General features: G+C 35.6%; 1 protein-coding gene across 1 annotated transcript in view; it reads right to left on the bottom strand.

Annotated features, from left to right (window-relative positions):
- Window positions 1–25,201, bottom strand: part of LOC136050322 (BEN domain-containing protein 5-like) — an 842,375-nt gene that overhangs the window by 486,791 nt on the left and 330,383 nt on the right. The window contains exon 5 of the mRNA XM_065739166.1: window positions 21,863–22,079. Coding sequence (XP_065595238.1) covers window positions 21,863–22,079 — 217 coding nt within the window. The remainder of the gene's footprint in view (window positions 1–21,862; window positions 22,080–25,201) is intronic.

The following is a 25,201-nucleotide window of genomic DNA, read 5'->3' as shown; positions in this document are numbered from 1 at the left end:
TCTCCCTGCTTATGCTTCCCATTTCTACAAAGTCAAAAATCACAATACAGGCAAGAAATGCAACTGATTTCTGATGAAATAAACTCTCAAAGCTTCTGACTTACTTAAAATGTCACTAGGATTAAAAAACTTGAAATTCCATAAATTCAATAAAGCATATGATCAGTGTATAAGAACTAATTAAAGAAAATTCCCCAGAACTAGTAATTAAAGAATTGCAATATAATGAAGGTGTTTTTGATGGAAAAACACATAATTAGGTATTACTCTCATACTGTCCAATCTTTTGATTGAAGATCTAGTAGGAAAGGTGGATGCATACAGTTGTCAGCTATGGACAAAATAGATTATGAGGGGCAGGTTAGTTATACAAACAGCCATACTAGGTCATTTGGCCAGTATGATTAGGTGCAAGGAAATATTGAATTATGTATTTAGAAATAAAAACACAGGCTATATACTATACCTACAGAACAAGGACAGACATAGCAGTAGAACTTAAGAATTTGGTAGGCATAAAAGTAAAAAGTCCAATTAAGTATCTTCAAGATAACACCCAAACATCTGCTTGTGCAGATTTTTACAAGCATGGCACACAGGCTCTTGCTTATGCCCAGTGAAAATTCCATCAGTGGTGGTGACTATATTGAAAAGTGTTGTTTTGCAACTGAGAATTTATCAAATAGTGTTCTTCTGCTCTTCGTAGTCTTCATGAAAATAAGTTGGAGGCATTATATTCGAAGCAACCTATGTATAAGGTCAATTGCAGCCATGCAGCTATCACAGTTAATGGCACTGAAAAAGAACCAGATTTCAGCTTCAAATGGTGAAGGTCCAAATTTCTGAGTACTTAGGTAAGGTAGAATCTCAAAGTCATTGGGACACGCCTCTGAGAATGTGTAAAAGACAATGGAGAAAGTGGAAGACAAAAAAAAAAGGGGGGGGGGGGTTACAAGAGTAATACTTACCACAAAATGGAAGGTTTGAGGAAAAAAAAAAAAAAAGTGAGAGAGGGAAAGAGAAAGCCTGAGAATTGTAGGCCAATCAGCTTATCTTCAGTTCATGGAAAAATACTGTAATACATAGATAAACTATTTGTAAGCATCTGGAAGATAATGAGGATATGTATAATATCCAACATGGATTTGTCAAGAGCAATCATGTCAAAGCAATCTAATTTTCTTCCCTGATAGGATATAACAGACCTTCTGGACGGAGAAATAGAATCAGATGTCATGTATACCTAAGATTATTTTTGACCCTCTTCTGCATTATGTTCTTCTAAGCAAAACACTGAAGCATGATTCAGCTGAAGATAGTACGCAGTGTGTGTGACACTGATTCAGAAGGTACTACTCAGACAGCAGTTACCAACAAACATGTCATTCCTATCAACAGAAAAAGAAATCTCAAATTGAGAATCTGTATGAGCCTCTCTTTGGTCAGGTAGCATTTAATATTTTGATTAATGATCCAGAAAATAGAATTATAAACATACTTGCTGTAGCAATGTCTTGCTTGGAAGCATTACAAGTGCTTTGGACAACAGATCAGAATTCGGAATAACCTCAGTTGAATTTAAAGTCCTGATTTGTAATCCATAGTGCTTAGTCAGTAGGGATAAATGTAAAGTCCTGTATTTAGCCAAAAATAATTAACCACTTGAGATGAGGTCCAACTGACTTGATAGCCATTCTGTAGAAAATGAGAAGTTGTTTTGGATTACATGGTGGATAACCAATCAACAATATCATGCTGTTCCAGAAAAGACAAATGTCCTACTGTAACACATAAATTAAGGATAGCTTGCAAGACAGAGGAGAATCCACTCAGCACTGATAAAGCTGCAGTTACATAATTTCATCCACACTCTAAGGAACTGCACCTCCAGAAAATGAGGCTCAACTGGTGATAATCCAGAAGAAATGTATCTAAGTCCAGAAAATATCTCTATAAATAAAAAATCAAGTGAATTAAGTTCATTAGAGAAGAAAAATAAAAGGATATAAATAAAAAGTGGCTGCAAAGTTCAAAAACAAAACAAAACAAGAAAAAAACACACACACACACATAAAACAAGCAAACAAACAAACACAACCACAAACAAAACTAAAACCAAACAATATGCCTGATCTTTTTGTTTATGTCAAATAGGAGAAGAGATGAAGGATTTAAAGAGCAGTCAGGTAGATTCAGGATAAATTTTAGGAGAAAAATAATGTCAAGAGATAAGAAGCTATGAAATGCAAAGAAGATAGATTGTGGAAGTTCTGGAATACTTCTGAAAAAAAGGCTGTTAGAAATAACAAAGAAGTCTGTCTGGAATAAGTGCTGTTTCTTTAATGAAAAAAGGGTGATCCCCACTGAAATGTCTCAGCAATAAGACTTGCACATGCTATTGGGTGAGCACTGACTAGGATTTAATACATGACTTTTCCAAATACATCATTTGTAAAGTTGAATAAAATAATGAAAGTCTAGAACCATTATTTTTAAAAAGATGTTAAGAAACTTAAAAGTATGCAGCACAACTTAAGAGACAAAGAAAAGTGCTTGAAGTGAGAAGCAAATATTTCAATCTGTTGCACTGCCATCCATCTTCCTTCCCTGCCTCTACTAAAAAGAAATTATTTCTTAATATTGTAGAATATAATTAGCTTCCAGAGGAAACCAAATAAATCATAGAATCATAGGATAAGTTTGATTTCGAAGGGATCTTTAAGGGCTACCCACTCCAGCTCCTCTGCAATTAACAGAGAGACAGTTCAATCAGGGTACTTAGAGCCAAGTCCAGACTGACCTTGAACATTCTCCAAGGACAGAGCATCCCTGTTTAGTGTTTCACTACTTTTAGTGTAAAAAAACTCTTCCTTATATGCAGTCTAAATCTAACTCAAAAATTGGATTTACATTCTTAACATTGAGTAATCAGACACTGGAACAAATTATCAAAGGAAACAGTAGACATTCTGTTTCCTGATGTCTTGAAATCAAGACTTGATGCATTCCCAAAAGACAAGTTTCAGTCATACATAGGTTAAAAGTTCAGCACAAGGCCATACAGTTTTAATTCAAGAATCTGCAATGTCCAAGAGGACTGCCATAACTGCTCAAAGTCCAAAAATTTATTTAGAGTCTGATCTTCTTTTCTTCTGAAGAGGACAACTTTTATATCCTTAGACTGATAAAATTATTGTGACCTGAAAACACTGGGATTATTTCCACTGCACATGGTATTTTCTTGCATGCTTTTCATGCACATGTAGGATAAGGAGGTACTCTGAGACAGCCAGCATGGCTTCACCAAGGACAAATCATGTCTGATCAATCTGGTGGCCTTCTATGATGGAGTTACAGCATCAGTGGACAAAGGAAGGGCAACTGATGTTGTCCAGCTTACATAACCCTACTACACATCCTTATCTCTAAATCTGAAAGATATTGATTTGAAGGTTAGACTATTAGTGGATAAAAAATTGGTTGGATGGTCATAGCCAGAGGGTTGTTGTCAGTGACTCCATGTGGAGCTGCTGGAGCAGGTCCATATGAGGGCTACAAAGACGATCAAAGGGCTGGAGCACCTCTCTCCTCTGAGGATAGGTTGAGGGAGTTGGGCTTGTTTAGCTTGAAGATGAGAAGGCTCCAGGGAGACCTCACTGCAGTTTTTCAGTACTTGAGGAGAACTAATGAGCAGGAAGGAGACTGACATTTTACATCATCTTATAGCTACAGGACAAGTGGGAATGGCTTTAAAGTAAAAGAGGGTAGATGTTAGGAATACATTTTTTACTCAGAGGGTGTTGAGGTGCTGGAACAGGTTGCCCAGAGAGCTTATGGAGACCTCACCTCTAGAGGCAATCAAAGACAAGTTTGATGGGATCATGGGCAGCCTCATCTAGATGCTGGCAACCCTGACAATGGCAGAGAGGTTGGAACCAGATGATCTTTAAGGTCCCCTCCAACCTAAGCCCAGGAACAAGGAACTCTTTTTTCCTTATCTCTATGAACTCAGAAACTTCCACTCCCATCAGAACAACGAGGGAAAAAAAGAAAAAAAAAGGATAATAAAGTAAAATAAATATAATAAAAATAGAATGCATTTATGTTGCCTAAATTAAAAGTCATGCATATCTAAACTGTTAATTCAAAGGTATATTTTTCTTCTTCAGAACTTTAAGTCTACTATTAAATGTGTTATTTAGTCTGTTGAAGTTCTGCCTACTTTAAGAGCAAAAGGATTAATGGTTTCAAATTCCAGTGTGTTGACCTTTATTCAACATTAAAATGCTTATTTGAGCATTCTGCCATGGTACCAGTAAGCCTCTATCTAATGAAACCTGTAAGGCAAAGAAAGTTTAACTCCCATATGTCCATGGATAAAATTATTTTGCAGTAAGAAGTTTAGGGGATCTTTACTACTCACATAGGAAGTTAACCACAGAGTATACATGCTATTACTCTGATTATGTGTTAAATGTGAGAACAATATTAATGAAGACAGTAGAGTATTAGAATGGTTAAGATCTCCAGTTCCCAAGTTAATGCCCAGAATAATACCATCGTGACTGCAATTTCAAGCAAAACAGAACAAAAGCTAATCACACTAGTTACTTCTGCAATAAATTATAGAAATCAACTTTCAAATACCACAAGCTTGAAGAAAACCAAAGAAGTAATTTGCATATGAGAATATATGGTCTGCTAACACAGCAAAGCAAATTAGGGAATAAGCAGGCAAGATGGATTTTGACGTATGCTGAGTACTAGAATGGGTAAATTACAGACGCAATGGCTGACATAGCAGAAATAACTAGGGGAGAAGATGAAGGCAATAGAGCCTGGATGCAGTTGCAGATCTTCAGGGCACTTTCTGAACTCAGTTAAAAAATTCTTTACAAATAGCAGGAGACTGAGAAAGCCAGGACTTTGAATACACTGGATCTTCGCTACTGAGATACTGATTAAAGTTACAGCTATGCAAAAAAAAGCTAAGCAGGGGGACATTTTCCTCAAAGATTTCCATTCTTCCATAGATCAAAAAGTTGTGCAATCAAATGCAATCTAGGATGTAAAACATACAGACAATAAATCAAGATTGAATCTAATACTCAGATGAGATTTTTGTCCTACCATATTTTTATAAGTAGTTTTTCTCCAGAAATGATTACCAGACAGTTTCTTAAATATTGAAAAGTTATTGGACAAAGACAGCTGTTAAAACAGACAGCTGGTTAAAAAAATTGCTCAGAATCTAAAGTTATGAAATAATTTCCAAGGAAAAGAAAAATACTTGCTTACATGTAGAGAGAATTTTGAGCTATCACATTATAAAACATAATAATCATATATCTGGGAATTAAAAAATGTGTCATACCTTAGGTTACTCATGACAAACAAATTAGTTATAGGACAGCTAAAGAAGAGCGGTGTCAACTCTGAAGGTATATGAATGCTTAGAAGATGTGAATAGCAACGTATTGCATGATAGACTGTCATATGCAAAATAACAAACAATAAAACAGCTTTTGTGGCTTTGAGAGGGACAGTGAATATTTAATAATTCTAATTCAAACTTCCTTGTAAGTATTAACACAGTTCCAGAAAAACATCTACGAGGTACACCAATGTCTTGCTAAAAACATGCACAACAACTCCAGAACTGCAAACTCAGTTCAAAATTCCTGCCTCTCTTAGGAGCTTAACTTCACTGTCTATCCACTATCTCCAAAGATATAATAGATTCACGCGCACAGAGTACCAGACTGGAGGATGAAGAGCTGGATTCATCTTTTTTCTGCTTGTTAAACAAAAACTTTACATAAGTTATGGACTGCAAACAGTTTATTCTAATAATTAAAAAAGATTTTGAGAGACTTTATGTAATGTAAATCTGTCACTGTTTGGGTTTCACACAGAACATGCAGTACAACATTTTATTCAAGACAAGGCATGCTCAAAGTGAACAGAAGGAATAAAGGGTGGGGAGGAATGACAGAAAAAGTTCTGGAAGGGCTTATAATATACATACTTTTAAGAAAACATGGTATTTTAAAGTAATTATTTTAAATATATATATTTTTTTAATCACATTAAAAAAAGCACAAAAGCTCAGAAGCAGAAGTAAATTCTCTCACTGTAAGTCCTTTCTTACTTGCTTAGATTGTAGAATAATGACAAACCATGAGCTTCCACTGAACTCTGAACTTATACAGGTAAAAAATGTAGTACTATATATAAGTACATCTTGCAAGGGATTAGCAGTCAGAACAACTAGATGCATCCTTTGTGCAACATCACCGCACAAGGGATATACAGATCATTGCCAAATCCATACAAGAATGTACTTTTCCTATTTCCAGGAATGTAGTCTCTCCAATAAAAACATTATTGCATTCTGAATCAAAATATAATTTGCTATACCGTATTATCTGACCCATTTCAAACTTCGTGCCATACAATTTGAAAAAATAGTCTATCTTCAGGTGTAGTATGTTGGACATGTGACATGAAATATGCAAAGTGTTAAAGTGTGTTCCTGCTCTTGCTAATTCTCAGCATAAATGTTTCCTCCCCTCTTATCATTTATCTAAGCACCAGCATGCTACAATCAACTTCCAGCTAGTTAGTTAAGATGCTTGCTTGACTTTCTTTTCTAAATGCAGCACTCTCCTGGGCATATTGATCAGTGACTAAAATGAAACACAATAAAACAAAGCCAAAACAAACAAAAAAACTCCAGATGAAATTCCTTTTTCTTTCCTCTCTTTTTTTGCTACTGCCACTTTTTTAAAAGGTCTTTTCATCTCCTCCTCTACCATGGAGGCATATTACTCAATGGAAATACAAGGATAACAAATCTAAACCCATTTAACACCAAACTACTTAGAAAAGGAAGGTAACTCTGTAGAATTTAGCCTCTAGCATTTCAGTGAGGCAGAACACACATGCAGAAATTTTCTGTTACAGAGTGGAAACACAAGGAAATCCTATTCCAGCCAATAGCACTATCAGATTTTATACCACTGGGAATAAGAACACACGGATGATAGGTAGCATGTCAAAATATTGAACATATTTTTCTAGTTTAAGATGTGTCTTTTTTTGTGGTTCCTAGATCTTTACTTTCGAGTTGATTATGTAATTATCATGAGGAATTAATTTCAGCAGGATTTTTGAAAAAGACTTCCCTCCTCCATGCCCACCCCTCTGAACACAGAGTAACAATGGTAGAGAAAAACTGAGCAATGTATATTTAGCCTGCAGTGTTATATAATCTGTCGGGTTAACAAATTCAAGACACAAAGTAAAGTCATGTAACCCAATTGAAACTGCTCGTACCAGAGGTTGATTTCCCTTGGGAACCGAAACATCAAGTAAGAAACTGAACCAGTTAAATATAACCTTTTTAAAGGGCAAAAGAATTCAAAGGTAATCAAGGATTTTTATTTTTTTTTTCATCAGAAGGGCATTTATAATTATATTCCACTTTTATTTATAACAACCCTTTTAATGTCGATACTACAAAAGAACTTCACAGAAAACCAGCCTTGATTTATATAACAGGATTCAATCTACATGTGTTTTTTATATGCAAAGCATCCATGATACAAGCTATATACTGACAAAGGTGTATTTCCTTTAAGAAACAAGGGAGATACATTTTCAAAGCAGTTCATAAAGGTTCAGGTGTGTGCTGAACACTGGTATTTTAGAGTCACGTAAGAATAAATCCTTACCACTTGCTTTGAGAAAGTAATATCATATGACTGCATAGGATAGTGAAGCAAGCTCAGAATCTAGTGTTTAACTTCCTCTGCTATCCCAGAATATACCTGACATAGCAACCTGTCTCAGTGTAAGCTCCTGGTATCTACATGTCTACCAGATACTCCTGTAATTTCATACTGCAGTTTTTCGCCTTCAAATGATAAAAAAAATAAATCTAAATAACAGAGCCATGACACAGACAGTGTTGTTCTCAAATTACTCTATGCATATTGAAATCAAATAGTTTCTATTGCTGAAACACTTGCAAATATTACTATACAAAAACTTGCAGAAAAGTGCCCCACTAACACTGTTCTGTGAAGGAAAAATAAATAAATAAATGAAAAGTTAATTTAATCTCAAAATTAAATAAAAGAGATTGCTTGCATAACACCAGCATGCAGAATTCCACAGTGGATTCTAATGTCTGTATCTCCTGAAACTTGGCAGAAATACTCTGCATAAGTGTAACTGCCAAACAGAGGTGACAGGGCCAGCTACATTTTTTTCCCACAGTGGGTGATCTGTTGATACACTAAGAAACTAGTATTAGGAGATGCTTTAGTCAAAATGCTGTAGGTTATTAATCACAGCTTTGGATTTTCTGACAGGATGTTTTGATAAAATAAATCTATTTTAAGTGACTGTAATGAAATAGTAACCCATTTTTTGAAGGGCTTTTAAGATGTTTTTAGGAAGTTTCAGATCAAAGACTCAGTTAATGTAACCTCCACGCATTAAATATTTAGTACTTACTCAGTCACTTGAGCACTCAGGCATCTTGACATTATAAGAGGGGGAGAAGTAAATTGAGTTTAAGTCAGTTTTGCACTGTGGGATTTTTCAGATTTATGTTAAAATCCCAGCCATGTAATTTTAATACAAAGGGTTCTATTCTTACTGTAGTATATGTCCCACCCATTAAGAGAATTTTTATGCACCTGAATAGATGGGAGAATTAATCCTCTACAGAGTCATTTCAATGGAAACTGTTGTGCTGTGATTAACATCATGATTGAACACTATTGTGTCTCTTAGCTCTCTGATGGACGAAACCAAATTCACATACTTCTCTTTCTAAACAGATTAGGGCCTTGCAAGAAGACAGAAATTTAACAACGGCAGCTACATTTAAACAAGACTTTTCAGACATGCTCTTTCTGGCATTCCTGAAATCCAACAGTTGTTCCTGAATGTTTCATTTCTTCCAAGGGACATGATCAGAGGTTTTCAGAAAAAATCAGGATGAGGGAAATAATCCAGTCAGGGGATGAACAACATAGATGTCTGCAGATCATCAGGGGATGAACAACATAAACTGCAGATCATTAGGGGCTGCAAATACTTTCTGGAAATTCAACACTAAACATAAATTCTGCAAGTTCTCAATTATCCTCTTTCCTGCGAAAATTCACTGAAGATAGGAAGTTGCAGATGACTTCAAGCAGAATGAAGGCATTCTGAGCTCATTTCTTGGCTTACTTGCAGTGAATAATGGATAGTAATGAAACAAATCGCATTTAAAAGGCCTTTGAAGTTATTGTTATAAAATATCATTGACCCATCTTAACATTTGGTTTCAGAATCAAGATAGCTATTGCTTATTTCAATTTTGTTCAACACATACGTGGTCACAGGTTGTTTCATATGGACAGTTCTGATAAGGCTTCGTCAATACCAATATGTGGAAACATGCAGGCAAAAAACAAAAACCACAACAGTTTTGCCTGTATTTCATTCATCACAGACATTTTTTCAAAACACACAATTCTATTCAAGACAATAATTTGAAGTTCAAAAGCTAAAACTGACCTCTGAGGTAATGATAGCAATACATATTCCCAAATCTGGTAAGCATCACCATTCCATGACCCTATTTATCATAAGTGTCTTCTGAATGTTAAGCAAGCACAAAGACTGTATGTCATCACGGGCTCATTGGTGACACTGAAAGACAAACAGCTACTGAAAACAGCTACATGTATCTTACAATAACTAGATGACCTCATCTATTTTTCTTAAAGACTTATGTCACATTTTTTCCTGCTTTTAATCCTGGCAATGGCTCTCATGCTCCTGCTCTCTCTGGCCACATTAAATTATATGAAATAAAGAGTCAAGAAAGTACATGGTGATTATACAGGAAGATGTCTTTTTTTTTATTTTTTCCTTTTGTACATAAATGGAACTCTATGCATAGTTGCTTTTCTGTACACAACTCTTTGAGACTGTCAAATAGTAAATCAAATAAATGAAGGCCTACTCTGCTCAAGAAGAAACTAACGTAGATCAAAAGAAATCCAGAACAGAAGCCAACGCTAAACTTATACTATGTGTAAAGTACTCCAGTAAGCCTCCCATTGATTTATCCAACAGATAGTAAGGATTTATCTGCAATGTAGTACTGAAAAAGTGTCTGTCTTTTGTTCCTTGATATGGTTAAGAGTAGAGACCTGGACAGAAACCACATAATGAGATAACGAATCATGGGGTTATAACAGAAGAATTTATAAGTATGAAAGTACTTTCAAGAATGTCATAAATGAATGATATTCTCAAAACTAGCACAAAGCTCAAGCAGATAATTTAATAATTGTGTTAATTCTGAAAAACCTTTGAGAAAAATGTTTGAGTGCAATCTAGGAGAACCACTGCTGCAATGAAACACAGCACAAGAGAGGTCAGAGCATCACAGTCTTGCATCGCTGCCTCTGTAACAGACATTACACTCAGAAAGAAGGCAACACTGATGGAGAGAGAGTAATGAGACTGAGACCAATGCTTCAGTGTTGGTGTCACGAGAAATGAAAGAAACAATGGAGGCAGATTTGATATTAGTGGAAAACTTTGAAGGCCTTTGACAAATTTTATGGAAACTGACAGCAATATCATGAAACTCAGTTTGACTTTGTTTAAAAATCCATATAGTACTTATATGTGCTATATGGGTTTGTAAACAAAGGGGAAAAAAAGGAGAGGTTTTCAAAAATTAGCAACAATAAATAACTCCAATAGTACTGACTGGTAGATGGGAAAAGTGAAAATTATCACATAATATATTTTCCTTATAGAAATTCATGCTATTCTAGAATAGGTTTATTATTGGACAGCATGTTTAAACTTGCAATGAACATGACTTTGTGAAACCAGGATACATTCATATGCAGTGGTCTATGATGCAAAAGAAGAGGATTGGCATGAAACAATTTCCATGTTAGTATAAGATAAAGCAGCCACATGAACAGAAAAAGTCTTGGCTATATGTTATCTGTTTATGGGCAAACTGTTTTACTCCTTTGGCGTCCAGGATCACTGGCAGTAAACAACACACAATCAGTTTACCCAATTGTGACAAGGTTGAAGGTGTCTCCTAGAGAGATTTGACTCATACTGTACCTGGAAGAAACTGCAAAATTTAGTATTCTTGTTGGCTGCAAACAGGGGTACAGATGGGTAGTCCCAGCATGCAGAATATAGTATGAATCAGCTGTAAGAATGTCTATTCATAATCATTGTTGAAATACATCTGCCATCAGCAGTACGCTGGTAAGTTAAGTGTGGCCAGAGAGATCTGATGATGTGTGACCAGATCCAGATGTTTAAAAGGGGTTTACTACCATAATTTTTTGATTGTTTCTTTGCTTTGTTTTATTTGCAGTAGACTATGATCATCACATTGTAATTATTATGGGGTATTTTTGAGTCAGAAAAAAAAGAAAATATTTAAAGGTCAAATACTTCTGTTATTTTTGGTAAATTTCTGAGTAATTATTCCTGGGAAGCCAAATGGTGTGAACTGTATGTTTGTGCATGTAGGCTCCCTGTTCTATCAAGGACACACATATATAATTCATGTTTTCCAGTGGCATATATAGTCTGTGCTGATGTGCTGTATAGGCAGTCCTACATCCTAGCCCTTGTGGCACTTGGACATTAAAAACAAAACAAAAGCTAAAAAATGAACTTCTCACTAGAAAAAGGAAAGAAAAAGATACATGAGATCAGGAAAGGATTTTTAAATGCATTCCTCACTCACTTCTGCAAAGGTGTGCTTCATACTGGAAATTTTGGATTTTTCAGTTCACTTGGTACTTAGCTTGTTGGTTCATACAGATGTTAAGAGTAGAGATGGTTGTTATACAGAAGCATTACAAACAATTATTTTCCCTACTTTTCTGGTTTAACTTTCTAATGAGCAGAGAGCATCCTATGTATTTCGTAACACATATATAAATTGTAGCTTTGAAGGAATGCAATTCAGCTCCCTGAGAGAACATTTTGTATTTATCTCTAGCTCTCTGGGAACTCAAAAAATCTGAGATTCCAGAGACCCTGTTTAATTTTGTTTCATTACTGTCATAGGAACAAATGATCTTGAAGTATGGTATGCAACATCTATCACCATTTCTATTATAGCTCCAGATACTAACTTGTTTTTGTTAATAGCTAGCATAAACTAGTCTCTGTACTCTTTGGATTTTAATTGATGAACTGCAAAACAAATGGTTATAGTTAATAAAATTATATTTTGCCATCTGTGTCCAGTAATGAGAAAATCTGAATTATAGGAATGAAAAAGAATGAAGTTTTCTGCCAAACAGATCAATATATCCCACCTCTTTGTCAGAACTGAATTAGATGTTTTATGTTGCTGCATATTTCCCTCATTGGTTGCTATGGCTAATTGGAATTTCAGCCAAGAGAGGACATATAGGAATTCTGTTTGATCACATGGACTATAATATCTTTCTACAAGTCTGTGCAGAATAAGCCTACAATGTTATTTGGTCTGTGTGCACCCAAGTCTAATTTACTGGAGGACGGCAGTAGAAGCTCTGCTGTGATATTTGCTGTTAAAAAATCTTATCTATTTCTACACAAGAAATCTAGAGGATATGTGCAGTTTTATTTCTAAAGCTCTAAAGGATTTCAAGATCAGCTGGAGATGAAGACAAATGTGGTGCTGCCAGAATATCTTGTAAGGATGAAGACAACGGCTGAAAAGTATACCTTTGAAACATACATTCTTCTTTCCTTAGTTCAACAGCTGAGCAGTTTGTTCTCTTGAGAGTGAGAATACATACTGTCTGGATTGCTCATTGAGATAAAGAAAATACTTCAATTACATATTTAAAAAATATATATTTTTACAAGTTCTCTGGGACCCCACACAATGTCATTAACTCCTTAAAGAACAAATGGTCCTCTAGCAAAAGACACGAAGTACTTTATGCTGTTAACTTAATTGCCTAAGGTATAGTAAAGATCTAGACAATTTCCCTAAAGATGTAGGGATTAAGATAGACTACAGGGCAATATGAAATAGATTCATTTCCACTCACTCTAGACAAAGATTCAATGCCTTCGAGCAGTAACACTATCCTTGTTCTAACCATTAACTTTCAGATTTTGAAATATTCATAGTTTGGATTAATATCAGTGTCCAGGTCTTAGACAAATCTTGATGTATCTTACTGCAGTGCCAGAATTTCTCCTATTTTTCCAACACATTGCCACCAATCTCTGTTTTAGTCTTCATCTGTTAATCTATAAAGTGCCCTTAATCAGTCATCTCTGACATTCCTATAAATTCCCCATTGGACATAACACCTTAGTGGCCATTTTTCATTCTCAGAAGGCAAAGAAGAAAAACAGACTTGAAGTTTTGGATCACATGAACTGTGCAAAATAGATTAGATCCAATTTCTAAAATATTTTCTTGGATGCTGCAGACCACACTTTGAAGAGCTCTGCATTTGTAAATGGAGCCTGGTTTCCAAAACATTAAATTTCTTTTTGCTATGTAACTATCAACAGTTTCATTTTTCTCTTTTTTTTTTTTTCTGCCAAGACATCTGAAAGATCAAATTTGTATTTTCATATTTTCAAATCTGTATTTTCATATTTTCAAATCTGTATGCCAAACTTTGTTTGCCTCAAAGAGAAAAATCAGCTATACTATCCATGGTTCTGACCACAGTGATCTAATCTCAGGACTTCATTCTGAAGGGAAGTTCCTTTTAAACAAATATTCTTTTCTATGGATAAAATAAGAAAATTAACATCAAAGTCTTTATCACATACTGCTTCTATTTAATTCCAGCTTCTGCAGTAGCCTCATTATTTACAAGATGGCTGCAATGACATTACCATCAGAACGACACATTTTCTGAAACTGATTTTTTTTAAATGAGTACTTATGAAAATCCGTGAAATTGATTAATTGCCTCCATTGTCTTCATCCACAGTACATATTTATCATCAGATAAATTTAACATCAGATAAGGTAGTTTATATAAACAACTTCTCTGAAAAGGTATGTCCATAATTATAAGGAAATCTGAGTTAAATTTTTGGACTGGGCCTAGGGATGATGTTCTTTTTCATAGAAAGTGTCATGCAACTGAGACCTTTTCAACGTGTGTTTAATTTTCAGATTGTTCTCTGCTGCCACAGCATGGTGCTCAGCTGCTGTTTGAAAACATGAATAAGAGGATCTTTACCAGAGAACACAGTTATTTTCGTGTATTGATATGATTGGTTGCTTGATCTCTTTCAAGAAATATTTAAAATGCTTTATATTGTAACTTATATTTCCTAAGAAATGAAAAAAAAATCATGAACAATAAAACACACCAGCTTACAGTTAAGTACCTACTACTTTACACTGAAAATCTCCTGTCTCCTCATGTTATTTGTACATTATTTTGTCTTCAAAACAAAGATAAATATTGCTTTCAGTATTTCTGAGTAATAACAACACTTCAGAAGTAGCTATCATTTCCTAGAAATACGTTCTTTTTTCCCCTGAACTATTTTGATCTCCTAAAATAAAATATATCTGAATATCATCTAATGTCTTAAAATAAAGATGACAGAAGCCTCCCTTACATGAACGCTTGATGTACTTACTAATTGCACTATTCTTTGATTAAAAAGGGATACTAAATCCACAATGCAAATAAGAATGGATCTCAAGTTATATACAGTATTGTCCATCTGTGCTTTCTGTAATTGAATTAGGTAGAGGCAAGCCTTGTATTATCTTTTCAAGTATATATATTCAAATATTTAGTGTCAACACTTAAGGGCACATTCAGGCAGCTTGAGCCACATGAACTACACTTCCTTCATCTACAGTGTCTGCATCAAAATCTTTTCTTATTCTTAGAATACATTTTTTTTTTCATTCAGATACGGTATAAAGATATAATGCAGATTCCCTTTTGACACAGAAACTGAAGTGTTTTTTAGAGCCATCTTTCAGCATTCAAGGATAAGGACAACCAGGATTAAGTCTTACTGAACATCTACAAGGCAGGGATAAAGAGGTATAGAATTGGCACTGATCTCTTTTGCAGAAGCTCTCAAGAGCACACCTGACAGACACATTACAAAAAGGACTTCTCTTTACACTTGGGCATTCAGCAAACTTACAGAGAGCTGCAAAAAAGGCTGCAGAATATACTACCTGAACCAGCTTCTCCAGCAAGATGTGAATGAATGATGAAACATCCAAATATAAGGTAGCAGACAAGCACTTCCTTAAATCAAATTTGAGACTTCCTTTTATTTGTTGAGTATTATCTATTAGGTATATTCCATTACAAGAGGGAGGATGAATTGGAAGAGTGTGTGCAGGAAGGTTTGCAGAAAACTCACATCCTGAGTGAATGTGACAGATATTTTTGGTTGCTGGTTATTGAATGGTGTATTTGTTATTTTAAAAGAGAGAGTAACTGGCTCACAAGTCTTAAAAATCTAGTCCAGTGGGAAATTTCATAATATTGAGAAGTTATTTGAAACCACATCTAGCGCTCTGTAAATTTGTGTTATAATTACACTACAAGGAGTGAACAAAGCCACTAGCCACTGGTTACCAATGACAGGAAGCAAATTCCTTTCATATCCTAGCACCAGCTCTTTAATTCAGTTCTCAGCAACAGTGTAGTCAATGTACAGTAGGTAAAGGTGAAATGTTAGATAAGCAAGCCCTTGGGAGCTTACTGAAGCAATCATTTTTGCAGGAACTGAAATATAAATCAACTAATAACCAGATCCATTTACATTCCTACCAGACTGGAAACATCGTTATTCCTTGTTACTTTGTAAAACGTATGCTTGGCCAGAAACACTGAGAACCTCTGCTCTAAGTCTAGGGTTAATTTTTTTTTCCTTTATTCATGTTGTTATAGTACTAGTGCAAGATAATGGCTATACATTAGGGCACTGAGTCTTTATCTAGTAAACTGTTGATTTTTTCTGACCTTGGATCTAAAGGCTCTTTTAGACATATGTGGTTTGATCCCATGAACTATGCCAGTGCCTTCACCAGAACTATTTAACAGGCTTAAGGTTATTTCTATGTTTATGCATTTTTTTCTGCATCAGAATCATAATATTCAACTTACACAAACTATATGAACAAGCCTTTGCCTACCATAATTAGGTTTTCATAATTATATTTACATTCTATATTTAACATAAAGTTAAATCAACAATTAGTCCTTTCTTTAATTAAATTAAAACAAATAAGTCCAAATCCTTTTGCCTAAGCAGACTGTATGTAATGTTAAATAAGCCTTCAGTCCCAAGATGTCAGCCCACAGGTAATGTGGGCCAAGCTAACAATTTCAGGGTCTACAGGTGAAAAATATATATTAAAATACAGCTATGTTCTCGCTCATACATTACACAACAACTACACTGGAGATCTAAATAGAAACCAATTAAACATAGTCAGAATCCCAGTAGAGTCAATGCAGTAAAGAGTTACTGGGAAAATGCAGCTAACAGCACCATGTAGCACAATTTCCCCTACATGTGAATACATTCAGTATCACTATATACATGGTAATTATTGCTTAATGCTGTGCTAGAAAAGAGGGAAAACAAATTTCAGTAAATGAGAGTGAAATAATGAATTGAATCCAGGCAGCTTGGTCATTTCCAGGGCCATCCATATCTTCAAAATATTTTTCTGTTCCTCAGAGTAAGTAGGTAAATCTTAGAATTATTAAAATTAAAAAAGCTTTACACTGGTGATATAGATATAGATGACCCCAGAATTCCATTTCATTTATTTATTGTTTATGAAATAACAATTTTCCAACCATCAACTGAAAGGGGAGTTTTAAGGTGCAAGTCACTAAACTTGGAGAGCAAAGAAGTTGGACCCTGCCCCCAGAAGCTTACAGTTGCCCATATCTGAGGGTTGAACTGACTGTAGACAAAGAAAGTTTGTTTCCTACGGCGATTACATCATTTATTCATGAAATGAATAAATGCCTTCTTGCATTCAGGTATTAACTCAGGTATGTCAGGATGACCAATTCAGAAAGATCACAGACTCTCCAAAGTATTTTCCAGATATCTGTAGGATAAAAAGGTACAACTTCGGACCTATGCACAGAAACCACTTTTGTAAACTAACAACACATACACATCATTTACTGACATTCCTTTCAGGACATTTTCTTATGAAGTTGGTCATAATAGTTCTTCTGCAGATGATTTCTTACCACAGTAGACTTCTTAATAGTTCCCCATTAATTTTTGTGCTATTAGGCCTAGCGGCTACAGCACTCACAAAGTGCAGGGCTCATGTACCTAGGCTCTGTATTTTCTTTTTATGGGGGTTGCCCTAGTTGATTTCCAGAGGTATCTTCCAACTCCTGTGATTCTGTGATTTATACAATTTTGCCATTAGCACACTGTGGTATTACTCACTATTGATCATGTTTTAACTCCAAAAGTTTTTGGTCGTTTTATTTTTAGGCCCAACTCCACTTCTGCTGTTATCCACACCCAACTAAAATATTTGTAGAAATACTTAAAATCTCATTTAGAGTTTTCAGATAACATGCATATTATGAATAATACGGGAAAAGCAGTACCATGTGAGTACATAGACACATAACTGAATAAAGAGTATGTGCCCTAAATATATGTGTGTGTGGACTTTCACATTCTAGACAAATGAGAAGTTAGGTCTATGTTGTGGGTTTTTTTAGCATTACTTCTTTGTCCTTTTTCAGGCCAAGTAAATTGCCACAAATTGCATTTAGATGACATTTTAACCCAGCTGCAGTCAGATCCATTGAAATGTACAGCATCTGGTATACCAACATGATTTCCAAGGCATGATACATCACACTGAAGCCTATGACTCCTATTTTTTTTTTATGACAGACCATACTTTTCTTTTATAGAACCATTATTACATAACCTAACACTGTACACAGAAATGGGAAATTTAACCTGAGAAAAATGGTCTATTTTCTTTGTTTCATGCTTTCAAACAGTCATAACTGAGCAGTTAAAAATAGACCAGTAGATATCAGTAGAACTGATTAGCTATTTTTACAGGGAAACCCAGTCATTTAGACAGAAAATAAAGGATATTTGATCAGCAAACCAGCAATGTGACATCGGCTGTGCAGTTTTACAGTCTTGGGGTCTGATTCTGAGTCACTCTTATAACATCATGAAAAGTAACTTATGTAAATTAAAAGCATACACTGAAGCAGTGGAGCATCAGAATGAAGCACCTTGTGCTCCAATCTGTTATACTCAGTATCTCATGTCTGACTTCAGAGATTGGCTCACTTACAGAGCTCTACATTAGACATATTGCCTTCTTGTTTTAAAATATGTATGTTTAATATTTAATTTAACAGAATTCCATATACTAGTGACTGTGTGCTGTGGAAATCCCTTTGAGGTTCGTGGTTTTTATGTGCAGTTGCAATACTCCTCAAGCGTAATTTGGTAGCACCATTGCCTAATGGGATGAAAGGAAGTATCTGTCTACAATTAATCTTTTCTGTCTTTGGAGTGAGAAATAGAAATATTCCCAAGCCAGTGGCAATTTGTAGGAGCCAGTCTCACCAATACTTATTTAATTTAGTATGTATGATAGTGTAATGCTAGTAGAGGTACAGGTTTCATCAATCGTTTCAAGTATAAATAGTTAACTTAGACCACCACATCCAAACAACAATACTCAAATACTTTGCAAGTCTGCAGGACTGTTTATAATGCTACCCATACAGATTATATAAGTACCAGAAATTGAGCTTATGTATCTATTTTCAAAGAAAAGAATGAATTATTTTTCATTATAATATGCTGTACAGTGTTGCCTAATATCTGTCAAGATGACAGACACATTGGTAATAATCACAGAAAACAACTGCACAATCTCTTTAGAGTGCTTAAAGATTTTGAACGTACGATCTGCTGGGACAATACATACAAAGTGCGAAGCTGTCTACAGGCAACAACAGCAGAATAAAAACAGCATTTTAAATGACACCTGTGTGTCCATCGTACTTAGCTTGCAGGGGAGACTATTTTTGAGATCATTTGGCATATCCAGAGTATGGGATAGCTCTCTGAAGTAAAGCATTAAACATTAAAAGGTCAGAAGCAGAACAGCTAAGTTATCCATTCACACTGGCAATGGGAATCTGCCATTTGGCTCTGAACCACTTTGCCATTCTGCATCCTAATGACAATTACATGTCCCACACTGATATTTCACTTTCAATTTTCATAGAATTAGTGAAAGCATTTAAGGAGTTAATGGAGGCATAGTACTTTCTTTAGAGAAAATATGAAATTAGATTAGAAATTAGATTGCCTTGAAAACATTACATGCAGGAAAATGTGCACTCAGAAAGCCTTCAGGAGCAATCATCTAAGCATGATTTCTTGTGACTAGCATTTCACTGTTCCACTACAAAGAAAAAAATAATCACAAAGATCTGTGGCAAGATTCTGTTGACTCCAAAAGACACTGTTCGAAACCTCATAATCCAGAGATCATTAAACTAAATCATTAAACTAATGAAGGGAGCTGTAAAATCAGCTGGAACAAACAAAAGGAATTAGTGGCTGTATGGCATTCAGGAGATATGCCACAGCCTTCCCCTAACATGCTACCCTGATTCAGTCCCACACCCAGCATGAGGACTTCAGAGTTTGTCCTCAGAAGGCATCTTTTAAGATTCCTTTCACCATGTGCTACCAGGGGTATCGTCCCTTCGCTAGGAATAGAGCTTTTAAGGGCCTCGTTATGCCAATCTGAATCCTCTTATCTTATGTAAGGGGCCAGCATGGGGATGGAGCTCTTTTTCAGCTCTAAATCTATCCTATATGGCACGCAATTCTCTAAAGTACACCCAGCTTCTGCTTTGATGAAGCACTGTGCAGTGAAGACTGAAGGATGCTGTTTTTCACCATTTAAAGATGTATGATAGCAACAAAGCTCTATGTTAAAATATTTAACTTGCAGAGAACTTATGGAAATTGTCTATTCAAGCTCAGCACAGACATTAAATTACCAAGCTGTTCTAGGACAGTTGTGTGTGGAGAAAAGCCAGAAATGCTCTGAGATTGCAATGTTACAAAGATTACAGCATGAGCCTGAATCAGAAGCTTTTTATACATATCAGCATGGTGAGCTGCAAAATGTTACCATATCAATTTCTGCAAAACATACTGTGTGTGTACATATAGATATAAAATCAGGACTCGTACACAGCACATTTCCTGCCACGTTTTGAACGGCATCTGTTTGTTTAGTTTGCTGAAATATGAAAAATAATATTTAGCAACTACTGGCAACATAATGTTAACAAGATTTAAGAGTTTAGCTCTGTCTGTCAAAATGCAGATAAAAGACAAATCCTTCTATCTCAGTGTTTTAATCAGTCAGATCAGGATTTTGATGAATATGCAAATGTGACTGTTTATATACTATTTTCAGAGTGAAAGGAAACAAATTCAGTTTCATTATAGAATTAATGATAGCTCTGTCCCCTAAGATTAATGAGCAAAACCCTACACACATTAAAATGATAGCTCTCCTTCCTCCCACCCTCTGAAGATTTCGCTTCTTTTTTTTTTTAATTAAAAAACATTCTCCATGCCTTTATAATTGTTTGTCCCCCTAATTGGAAAGTTTAATAATTAATGTCAGTTTGTAGATATGTAACAGTGATCTTTAGAGCAAGAACTGTGCTTAATAGACAAAAGGGTTAAGAACAAAAGTTTTTTGTTAATTTTGTTTTTGTGTAGGTTCTCTGTAGGTTGACCAGCAAGTTTTATGCCATGTAAGGAAAGGCCTGACCTGAGCTGTTGGTGGAAGCAGTTTATTTATTCCAGTGCAGGTTACTCATATGATTTTTTTTCTCATTTTCACAGTATATGCCGTTACTCTTTTTAAAGCTCAAGTTGCCAGGATCAGCAGCCTTCATAAGAACTGCAGCATTCCTTTTCTGACGCACACATACACTACAAGTTTGGACCAAATCAAATCTCAGAGAAGAGATTAAGACCGTGGAACAAGTGCACTGTCTGAGAAAGCAAAAGGGACAAAAAATCAGCAATTTCTTTTCCCAGTCTGATGATTTCTGAATTGACATGGTAGTGGCTGGCTGTGTCATGATTTCCAAATCTTTAGAACAGGAAACATTTCAGAGACAGATTGTAGCAAATTAAGCAGTTCAGTCTTACCATTGAACTTCCTTCCTGCACCAAACTATACCAATATAGTTTGAAACTGTCATATTTCGTTTTCGTGTGGCCACTACAATCTATATTTTGAGAACACTAAACCTCTTTCAGTTAAATCTATAAAAGCAGACATTCTTAAGACTAAATAAAACAAGTTGATTTAAATTTTTTTTTGCATTACTTTACCAAGAAAAGGCTATATTCTGATTCCAAGGATGTTTATTTCCTTCTGAATAGAAAAGCTTTTTCAATAAAGACAAATGGACTGAATACTCTAAAAATCACATTTTTTCAATGAAGCTGTTTCAGTTCCATCCTTTAGAGGTCAATTGATCCTACATGGGAATTTTAGCATTGACTTGAATATTACAAGGAAATAGTTCACATGAAATTAAATTAGCATTTGTCTGTATTTCACCATGTGGGTAAAGCTACTCTATGTGTCACTGACAGCAGTAAAATAAATATGTATGCACATCTACCTTAGCAGGGATGATGAATTATTCTCTGTAAGCATTTAAGGGTAAGCATCCATAATGAGGCCTGCTTGTTGGCAAAAATGCCTATTACTTACCACGCTGAGTCCTAGCAGTTCTCTGCAAAAGTAGTCCATGTTCCTCCTCTGTAGATTGTCAAGATAGTGCTGGAGGCGAGTATAGGTGTAAGGGTAGCAGTAAGCAAATTGATACGTGTCATTCTCACGGTCAAAGCAAAATGCAAAGGACATGACATAGTTCTTCCTGTGGTCTGGACAGCGATAGTAATACACATTTTTGGAGGGTATTCGTTGCCTAAAAAATAAAAGCAACATACATAAATCAACATGTATGTGTTCATAAAAAACCTGAACTAAAAAGCTATGAGATATTCCTATCTTCTCTCAAGTAGATGAAGTGAATTAATTTAAACCATGCAGATTCCAGAGCCTGTATTTCAAAGCATTCTTGCACACAGCTTCCACGCCGAGGCCTGTGATAGGCATGGCTCTTGTGCCAGGTCTGTGCTTGTAGGGTCACTATAGCAGGAGAGGGCTACACAGAGCCAGACAAACCAGCTCTGAGGAAGTGATGTAGATGCACAGGCAGTTCAACTGCATACTCCTTTGCTATCAAGCTGGTGCAGCCTCTTAGCACTATACAGTCTTCAGCCAATTCCTGGATGGAGTATAGCTAAACTCTTTGAAACAGCACTGGTTTGTCCAGGCAAGGCATAATTAGTGAAGGAATTTCACTATGTAGTATCGAATAGTATCATATATGCATTATATACACATACAGACTACCCCTCTTTGTAGTCAGATGATGTTTAAGGACCTTGCCAATGAATGGAAGAAGAGAGAAATTGTTAAGGGAAAACAAAAACAAGAAACAAACCAAAAAAAAACACCTCTGGGTTGGGAAAATAACCCAGTCCTACATAAGAAAGTGAAGGAGAAAGGGGTGTTTGGTCATGTTCCAAATTGGATTGCTGCCCTCCTTGAGAGTTCTGCCTTATAGTGCTGACATGATAAAAATTAATATACATGATGGTAAATAATTACAGCAGAGACATTTATGTCATTGCTATTAAGCTGCTATCTGTTTAAAGAATACAAAATGTCTGCCTGCCATCTTTCACCCAACTTCAGTTAGTCTTTTATTTCTCAAAGGAAATGAATAACCTTTCAGAGGTGCACAAAACACTGATTCTATGAACCAGAGGTGTCCAATATTTCTATTTGTGCCCCTCATTATATAGATGGATTTTCCACCTTTACTTAGGCAGGAGATTCTCTAGACATGCCATTTGCTTGCAATTTGATGTAACTTACCAGTCCTGTTTGGCAACAAAACACTACAGTCCTGCAGACTCTAACTGATTCAATTACAGAACATTATAAACGGGTCTCATCTAATGATTACAGCAGATCTCAACTAAACTAGGATCACGGTGAGGGAAAACGTAATAAGATTTACAGACAGCAGTAGTAATGCATCTCATTGTAATAGTTCCGAGAAACTGGACTACTGCAGAGCATCAGTTATGGCCTTTCACCACTAATATGGAATAGAGGACAAAAGCCTCTCATTATGCAGAAGTACGCTTGCCAGTTAGCAGCAGTTAAGGAATCTGATCAGCAAGATTCAGGAGCTACAAAGAGAAACAGAAAGGAATTGAGATGTTCTTGAAAAAGTACAATAAAAAGTCAGATGTAGTCAATTAGACTTGAAATAAGAATTTATTTGCCATTTTTATTACTCTGCTTCTTGAACTTTCTGGGCTTCAAGGAATTTCCTTCAGCATTTTGGGTTTTAAATAAGATGCTTGTTTATTGTTAACATCTGAAAATGATTTTTTAAGCCACAAATGCAAAAGATAGGAGAAAAAAACCTAATCAGTTTTTTTTAAAGTAGCAGTAGGGGAAAAAAAGCCACCAGCTGTGTGCATGCAGTGCCCTAACCTAATAGGTTTCTCCAGTATCTTAACATATTTCTATCACTCACCCTTACTCTGGAGTGCTATAGGACATCCCTCATTTGATCTCAAATCAAGCAGATGATATGGCACTGGGTAAATGTATTCTAGCTCCCAGTCCTCAAAATGTAATGCAAGTTTAAACAGTATGTTGCTGAGTTGTTGAACTTTATTTGTTTCAAAATTAGCATGGGAGAAATAATAAAGGACAAGCTTCACTTTATGCAATAAAAAATTCATGTAAAATGAGACCAATAGGAGGAAAGTCAAGATTTTAGAAAGGCTAATGCTAATTGAAATTCATCTGCTGATAGTTAATGTTTAAATGACATGTAGTTCTCCTTGGTTCAATAACTTTCTACTTTTAAGCAAGTTGAAGACAACTTTGTTAATATATTAAAGGCACTTGTGATATTTCGTTCCCTCTCTCCTTCATTACAGAAGCTAAGCATCTGTTTTATTATCCACTTTGACACATCTCTTTATGGCTGCATTTGGCTATTATGGCTAATCTTGATGTCTAGGACATCTGGTATTGACATTTCACTATCTGGTGTCTGACACAACAGCAGAAAGCATGCTCAGTTCCTAGGTTTAAATTCACCCTCTCAGGGCAGGAAGTGCCCAAACTCTTAATTCAAGCCATATCTTCAAAAAATAATTATAATAGTACCCCTGTCACTGCTAATCTATTTTTATCTTTCCTAGCACTTTGTCACTGCTAATCTATTTGTGAGTCATATAGAGAAAGAGAGTTAGTGTTTAGATACCAACAGCACATCTTTACACACGGGAGCCTAATCAGATTGAGATCTTATCAGGGAATTAAAGGGAAAAAAAAAAAAAAGCAGGGGGGTGGGGGGTGGAGAAGAGAAAAAGAAAGAAAAGAGACATAGTGCTAGATATCACCAACTGAGTTTTTGATAACAAAAAGACATTGCTCAGCTCTTGAATTAACCTTTGTGTCCTAGACGCACTATTGTTTACTCTTTCCCTTTTTTGTTCTATGCCTTCTGGAAAAGGACACCCACACACTGTGGCAGCAGCTGCTCCTATTAATTTAAAGCTATTACAAAAATTAAAATTAAACCCAATTACTTTGGCTGGTTTATAGCCGGGGAACGGCTTAGTCTGATTGTTCCCTCTGGTTATGGACAAAAACAATATTCCTACCTAAAGGCAGCTGCCAGTGGAATACTAATGCATGTGGGCCTGGCAGGGACAGATCCAGACTGCGGAGTGTAACTGCATTTCTTACCAGAGAAAAATATCTTATCGTGGATCTGCAGAAATGCACCAACTTCTTACACTGTAATTCACAATGAAGTTGATTTGTAGTTAGAAGTAGGAAAGCAAAACGATAGCAGAAAGCTTAATACTCAGATTTGTCATTTTGCATTTCCAGGCAGCTCACACGAAGAAATGCACTTTGCTAATTGATACACAACTGCCTGAATTT

Source organism: Cyrtonyx montezumae, unplaced genomic scaffold (genome assembly GCF_038088225.1).
Source record: "Cyrtonyx montezumae isolate F1298 unplaced genomic scaffold, pur_monq_1.0 scaffold_1, whole genome shotgun sequence".
NCBI classification, from domain to species: domain Eukaryota; kingdom Metazoa; phylum Chordata; class Aves; order Galliformes; family Odontophoridae; genus Cyrtonyx; species Cyrtonyx montezumae.
This window is presented reverse-complemented; position numbering and strand designations above follow the sequence as displayed.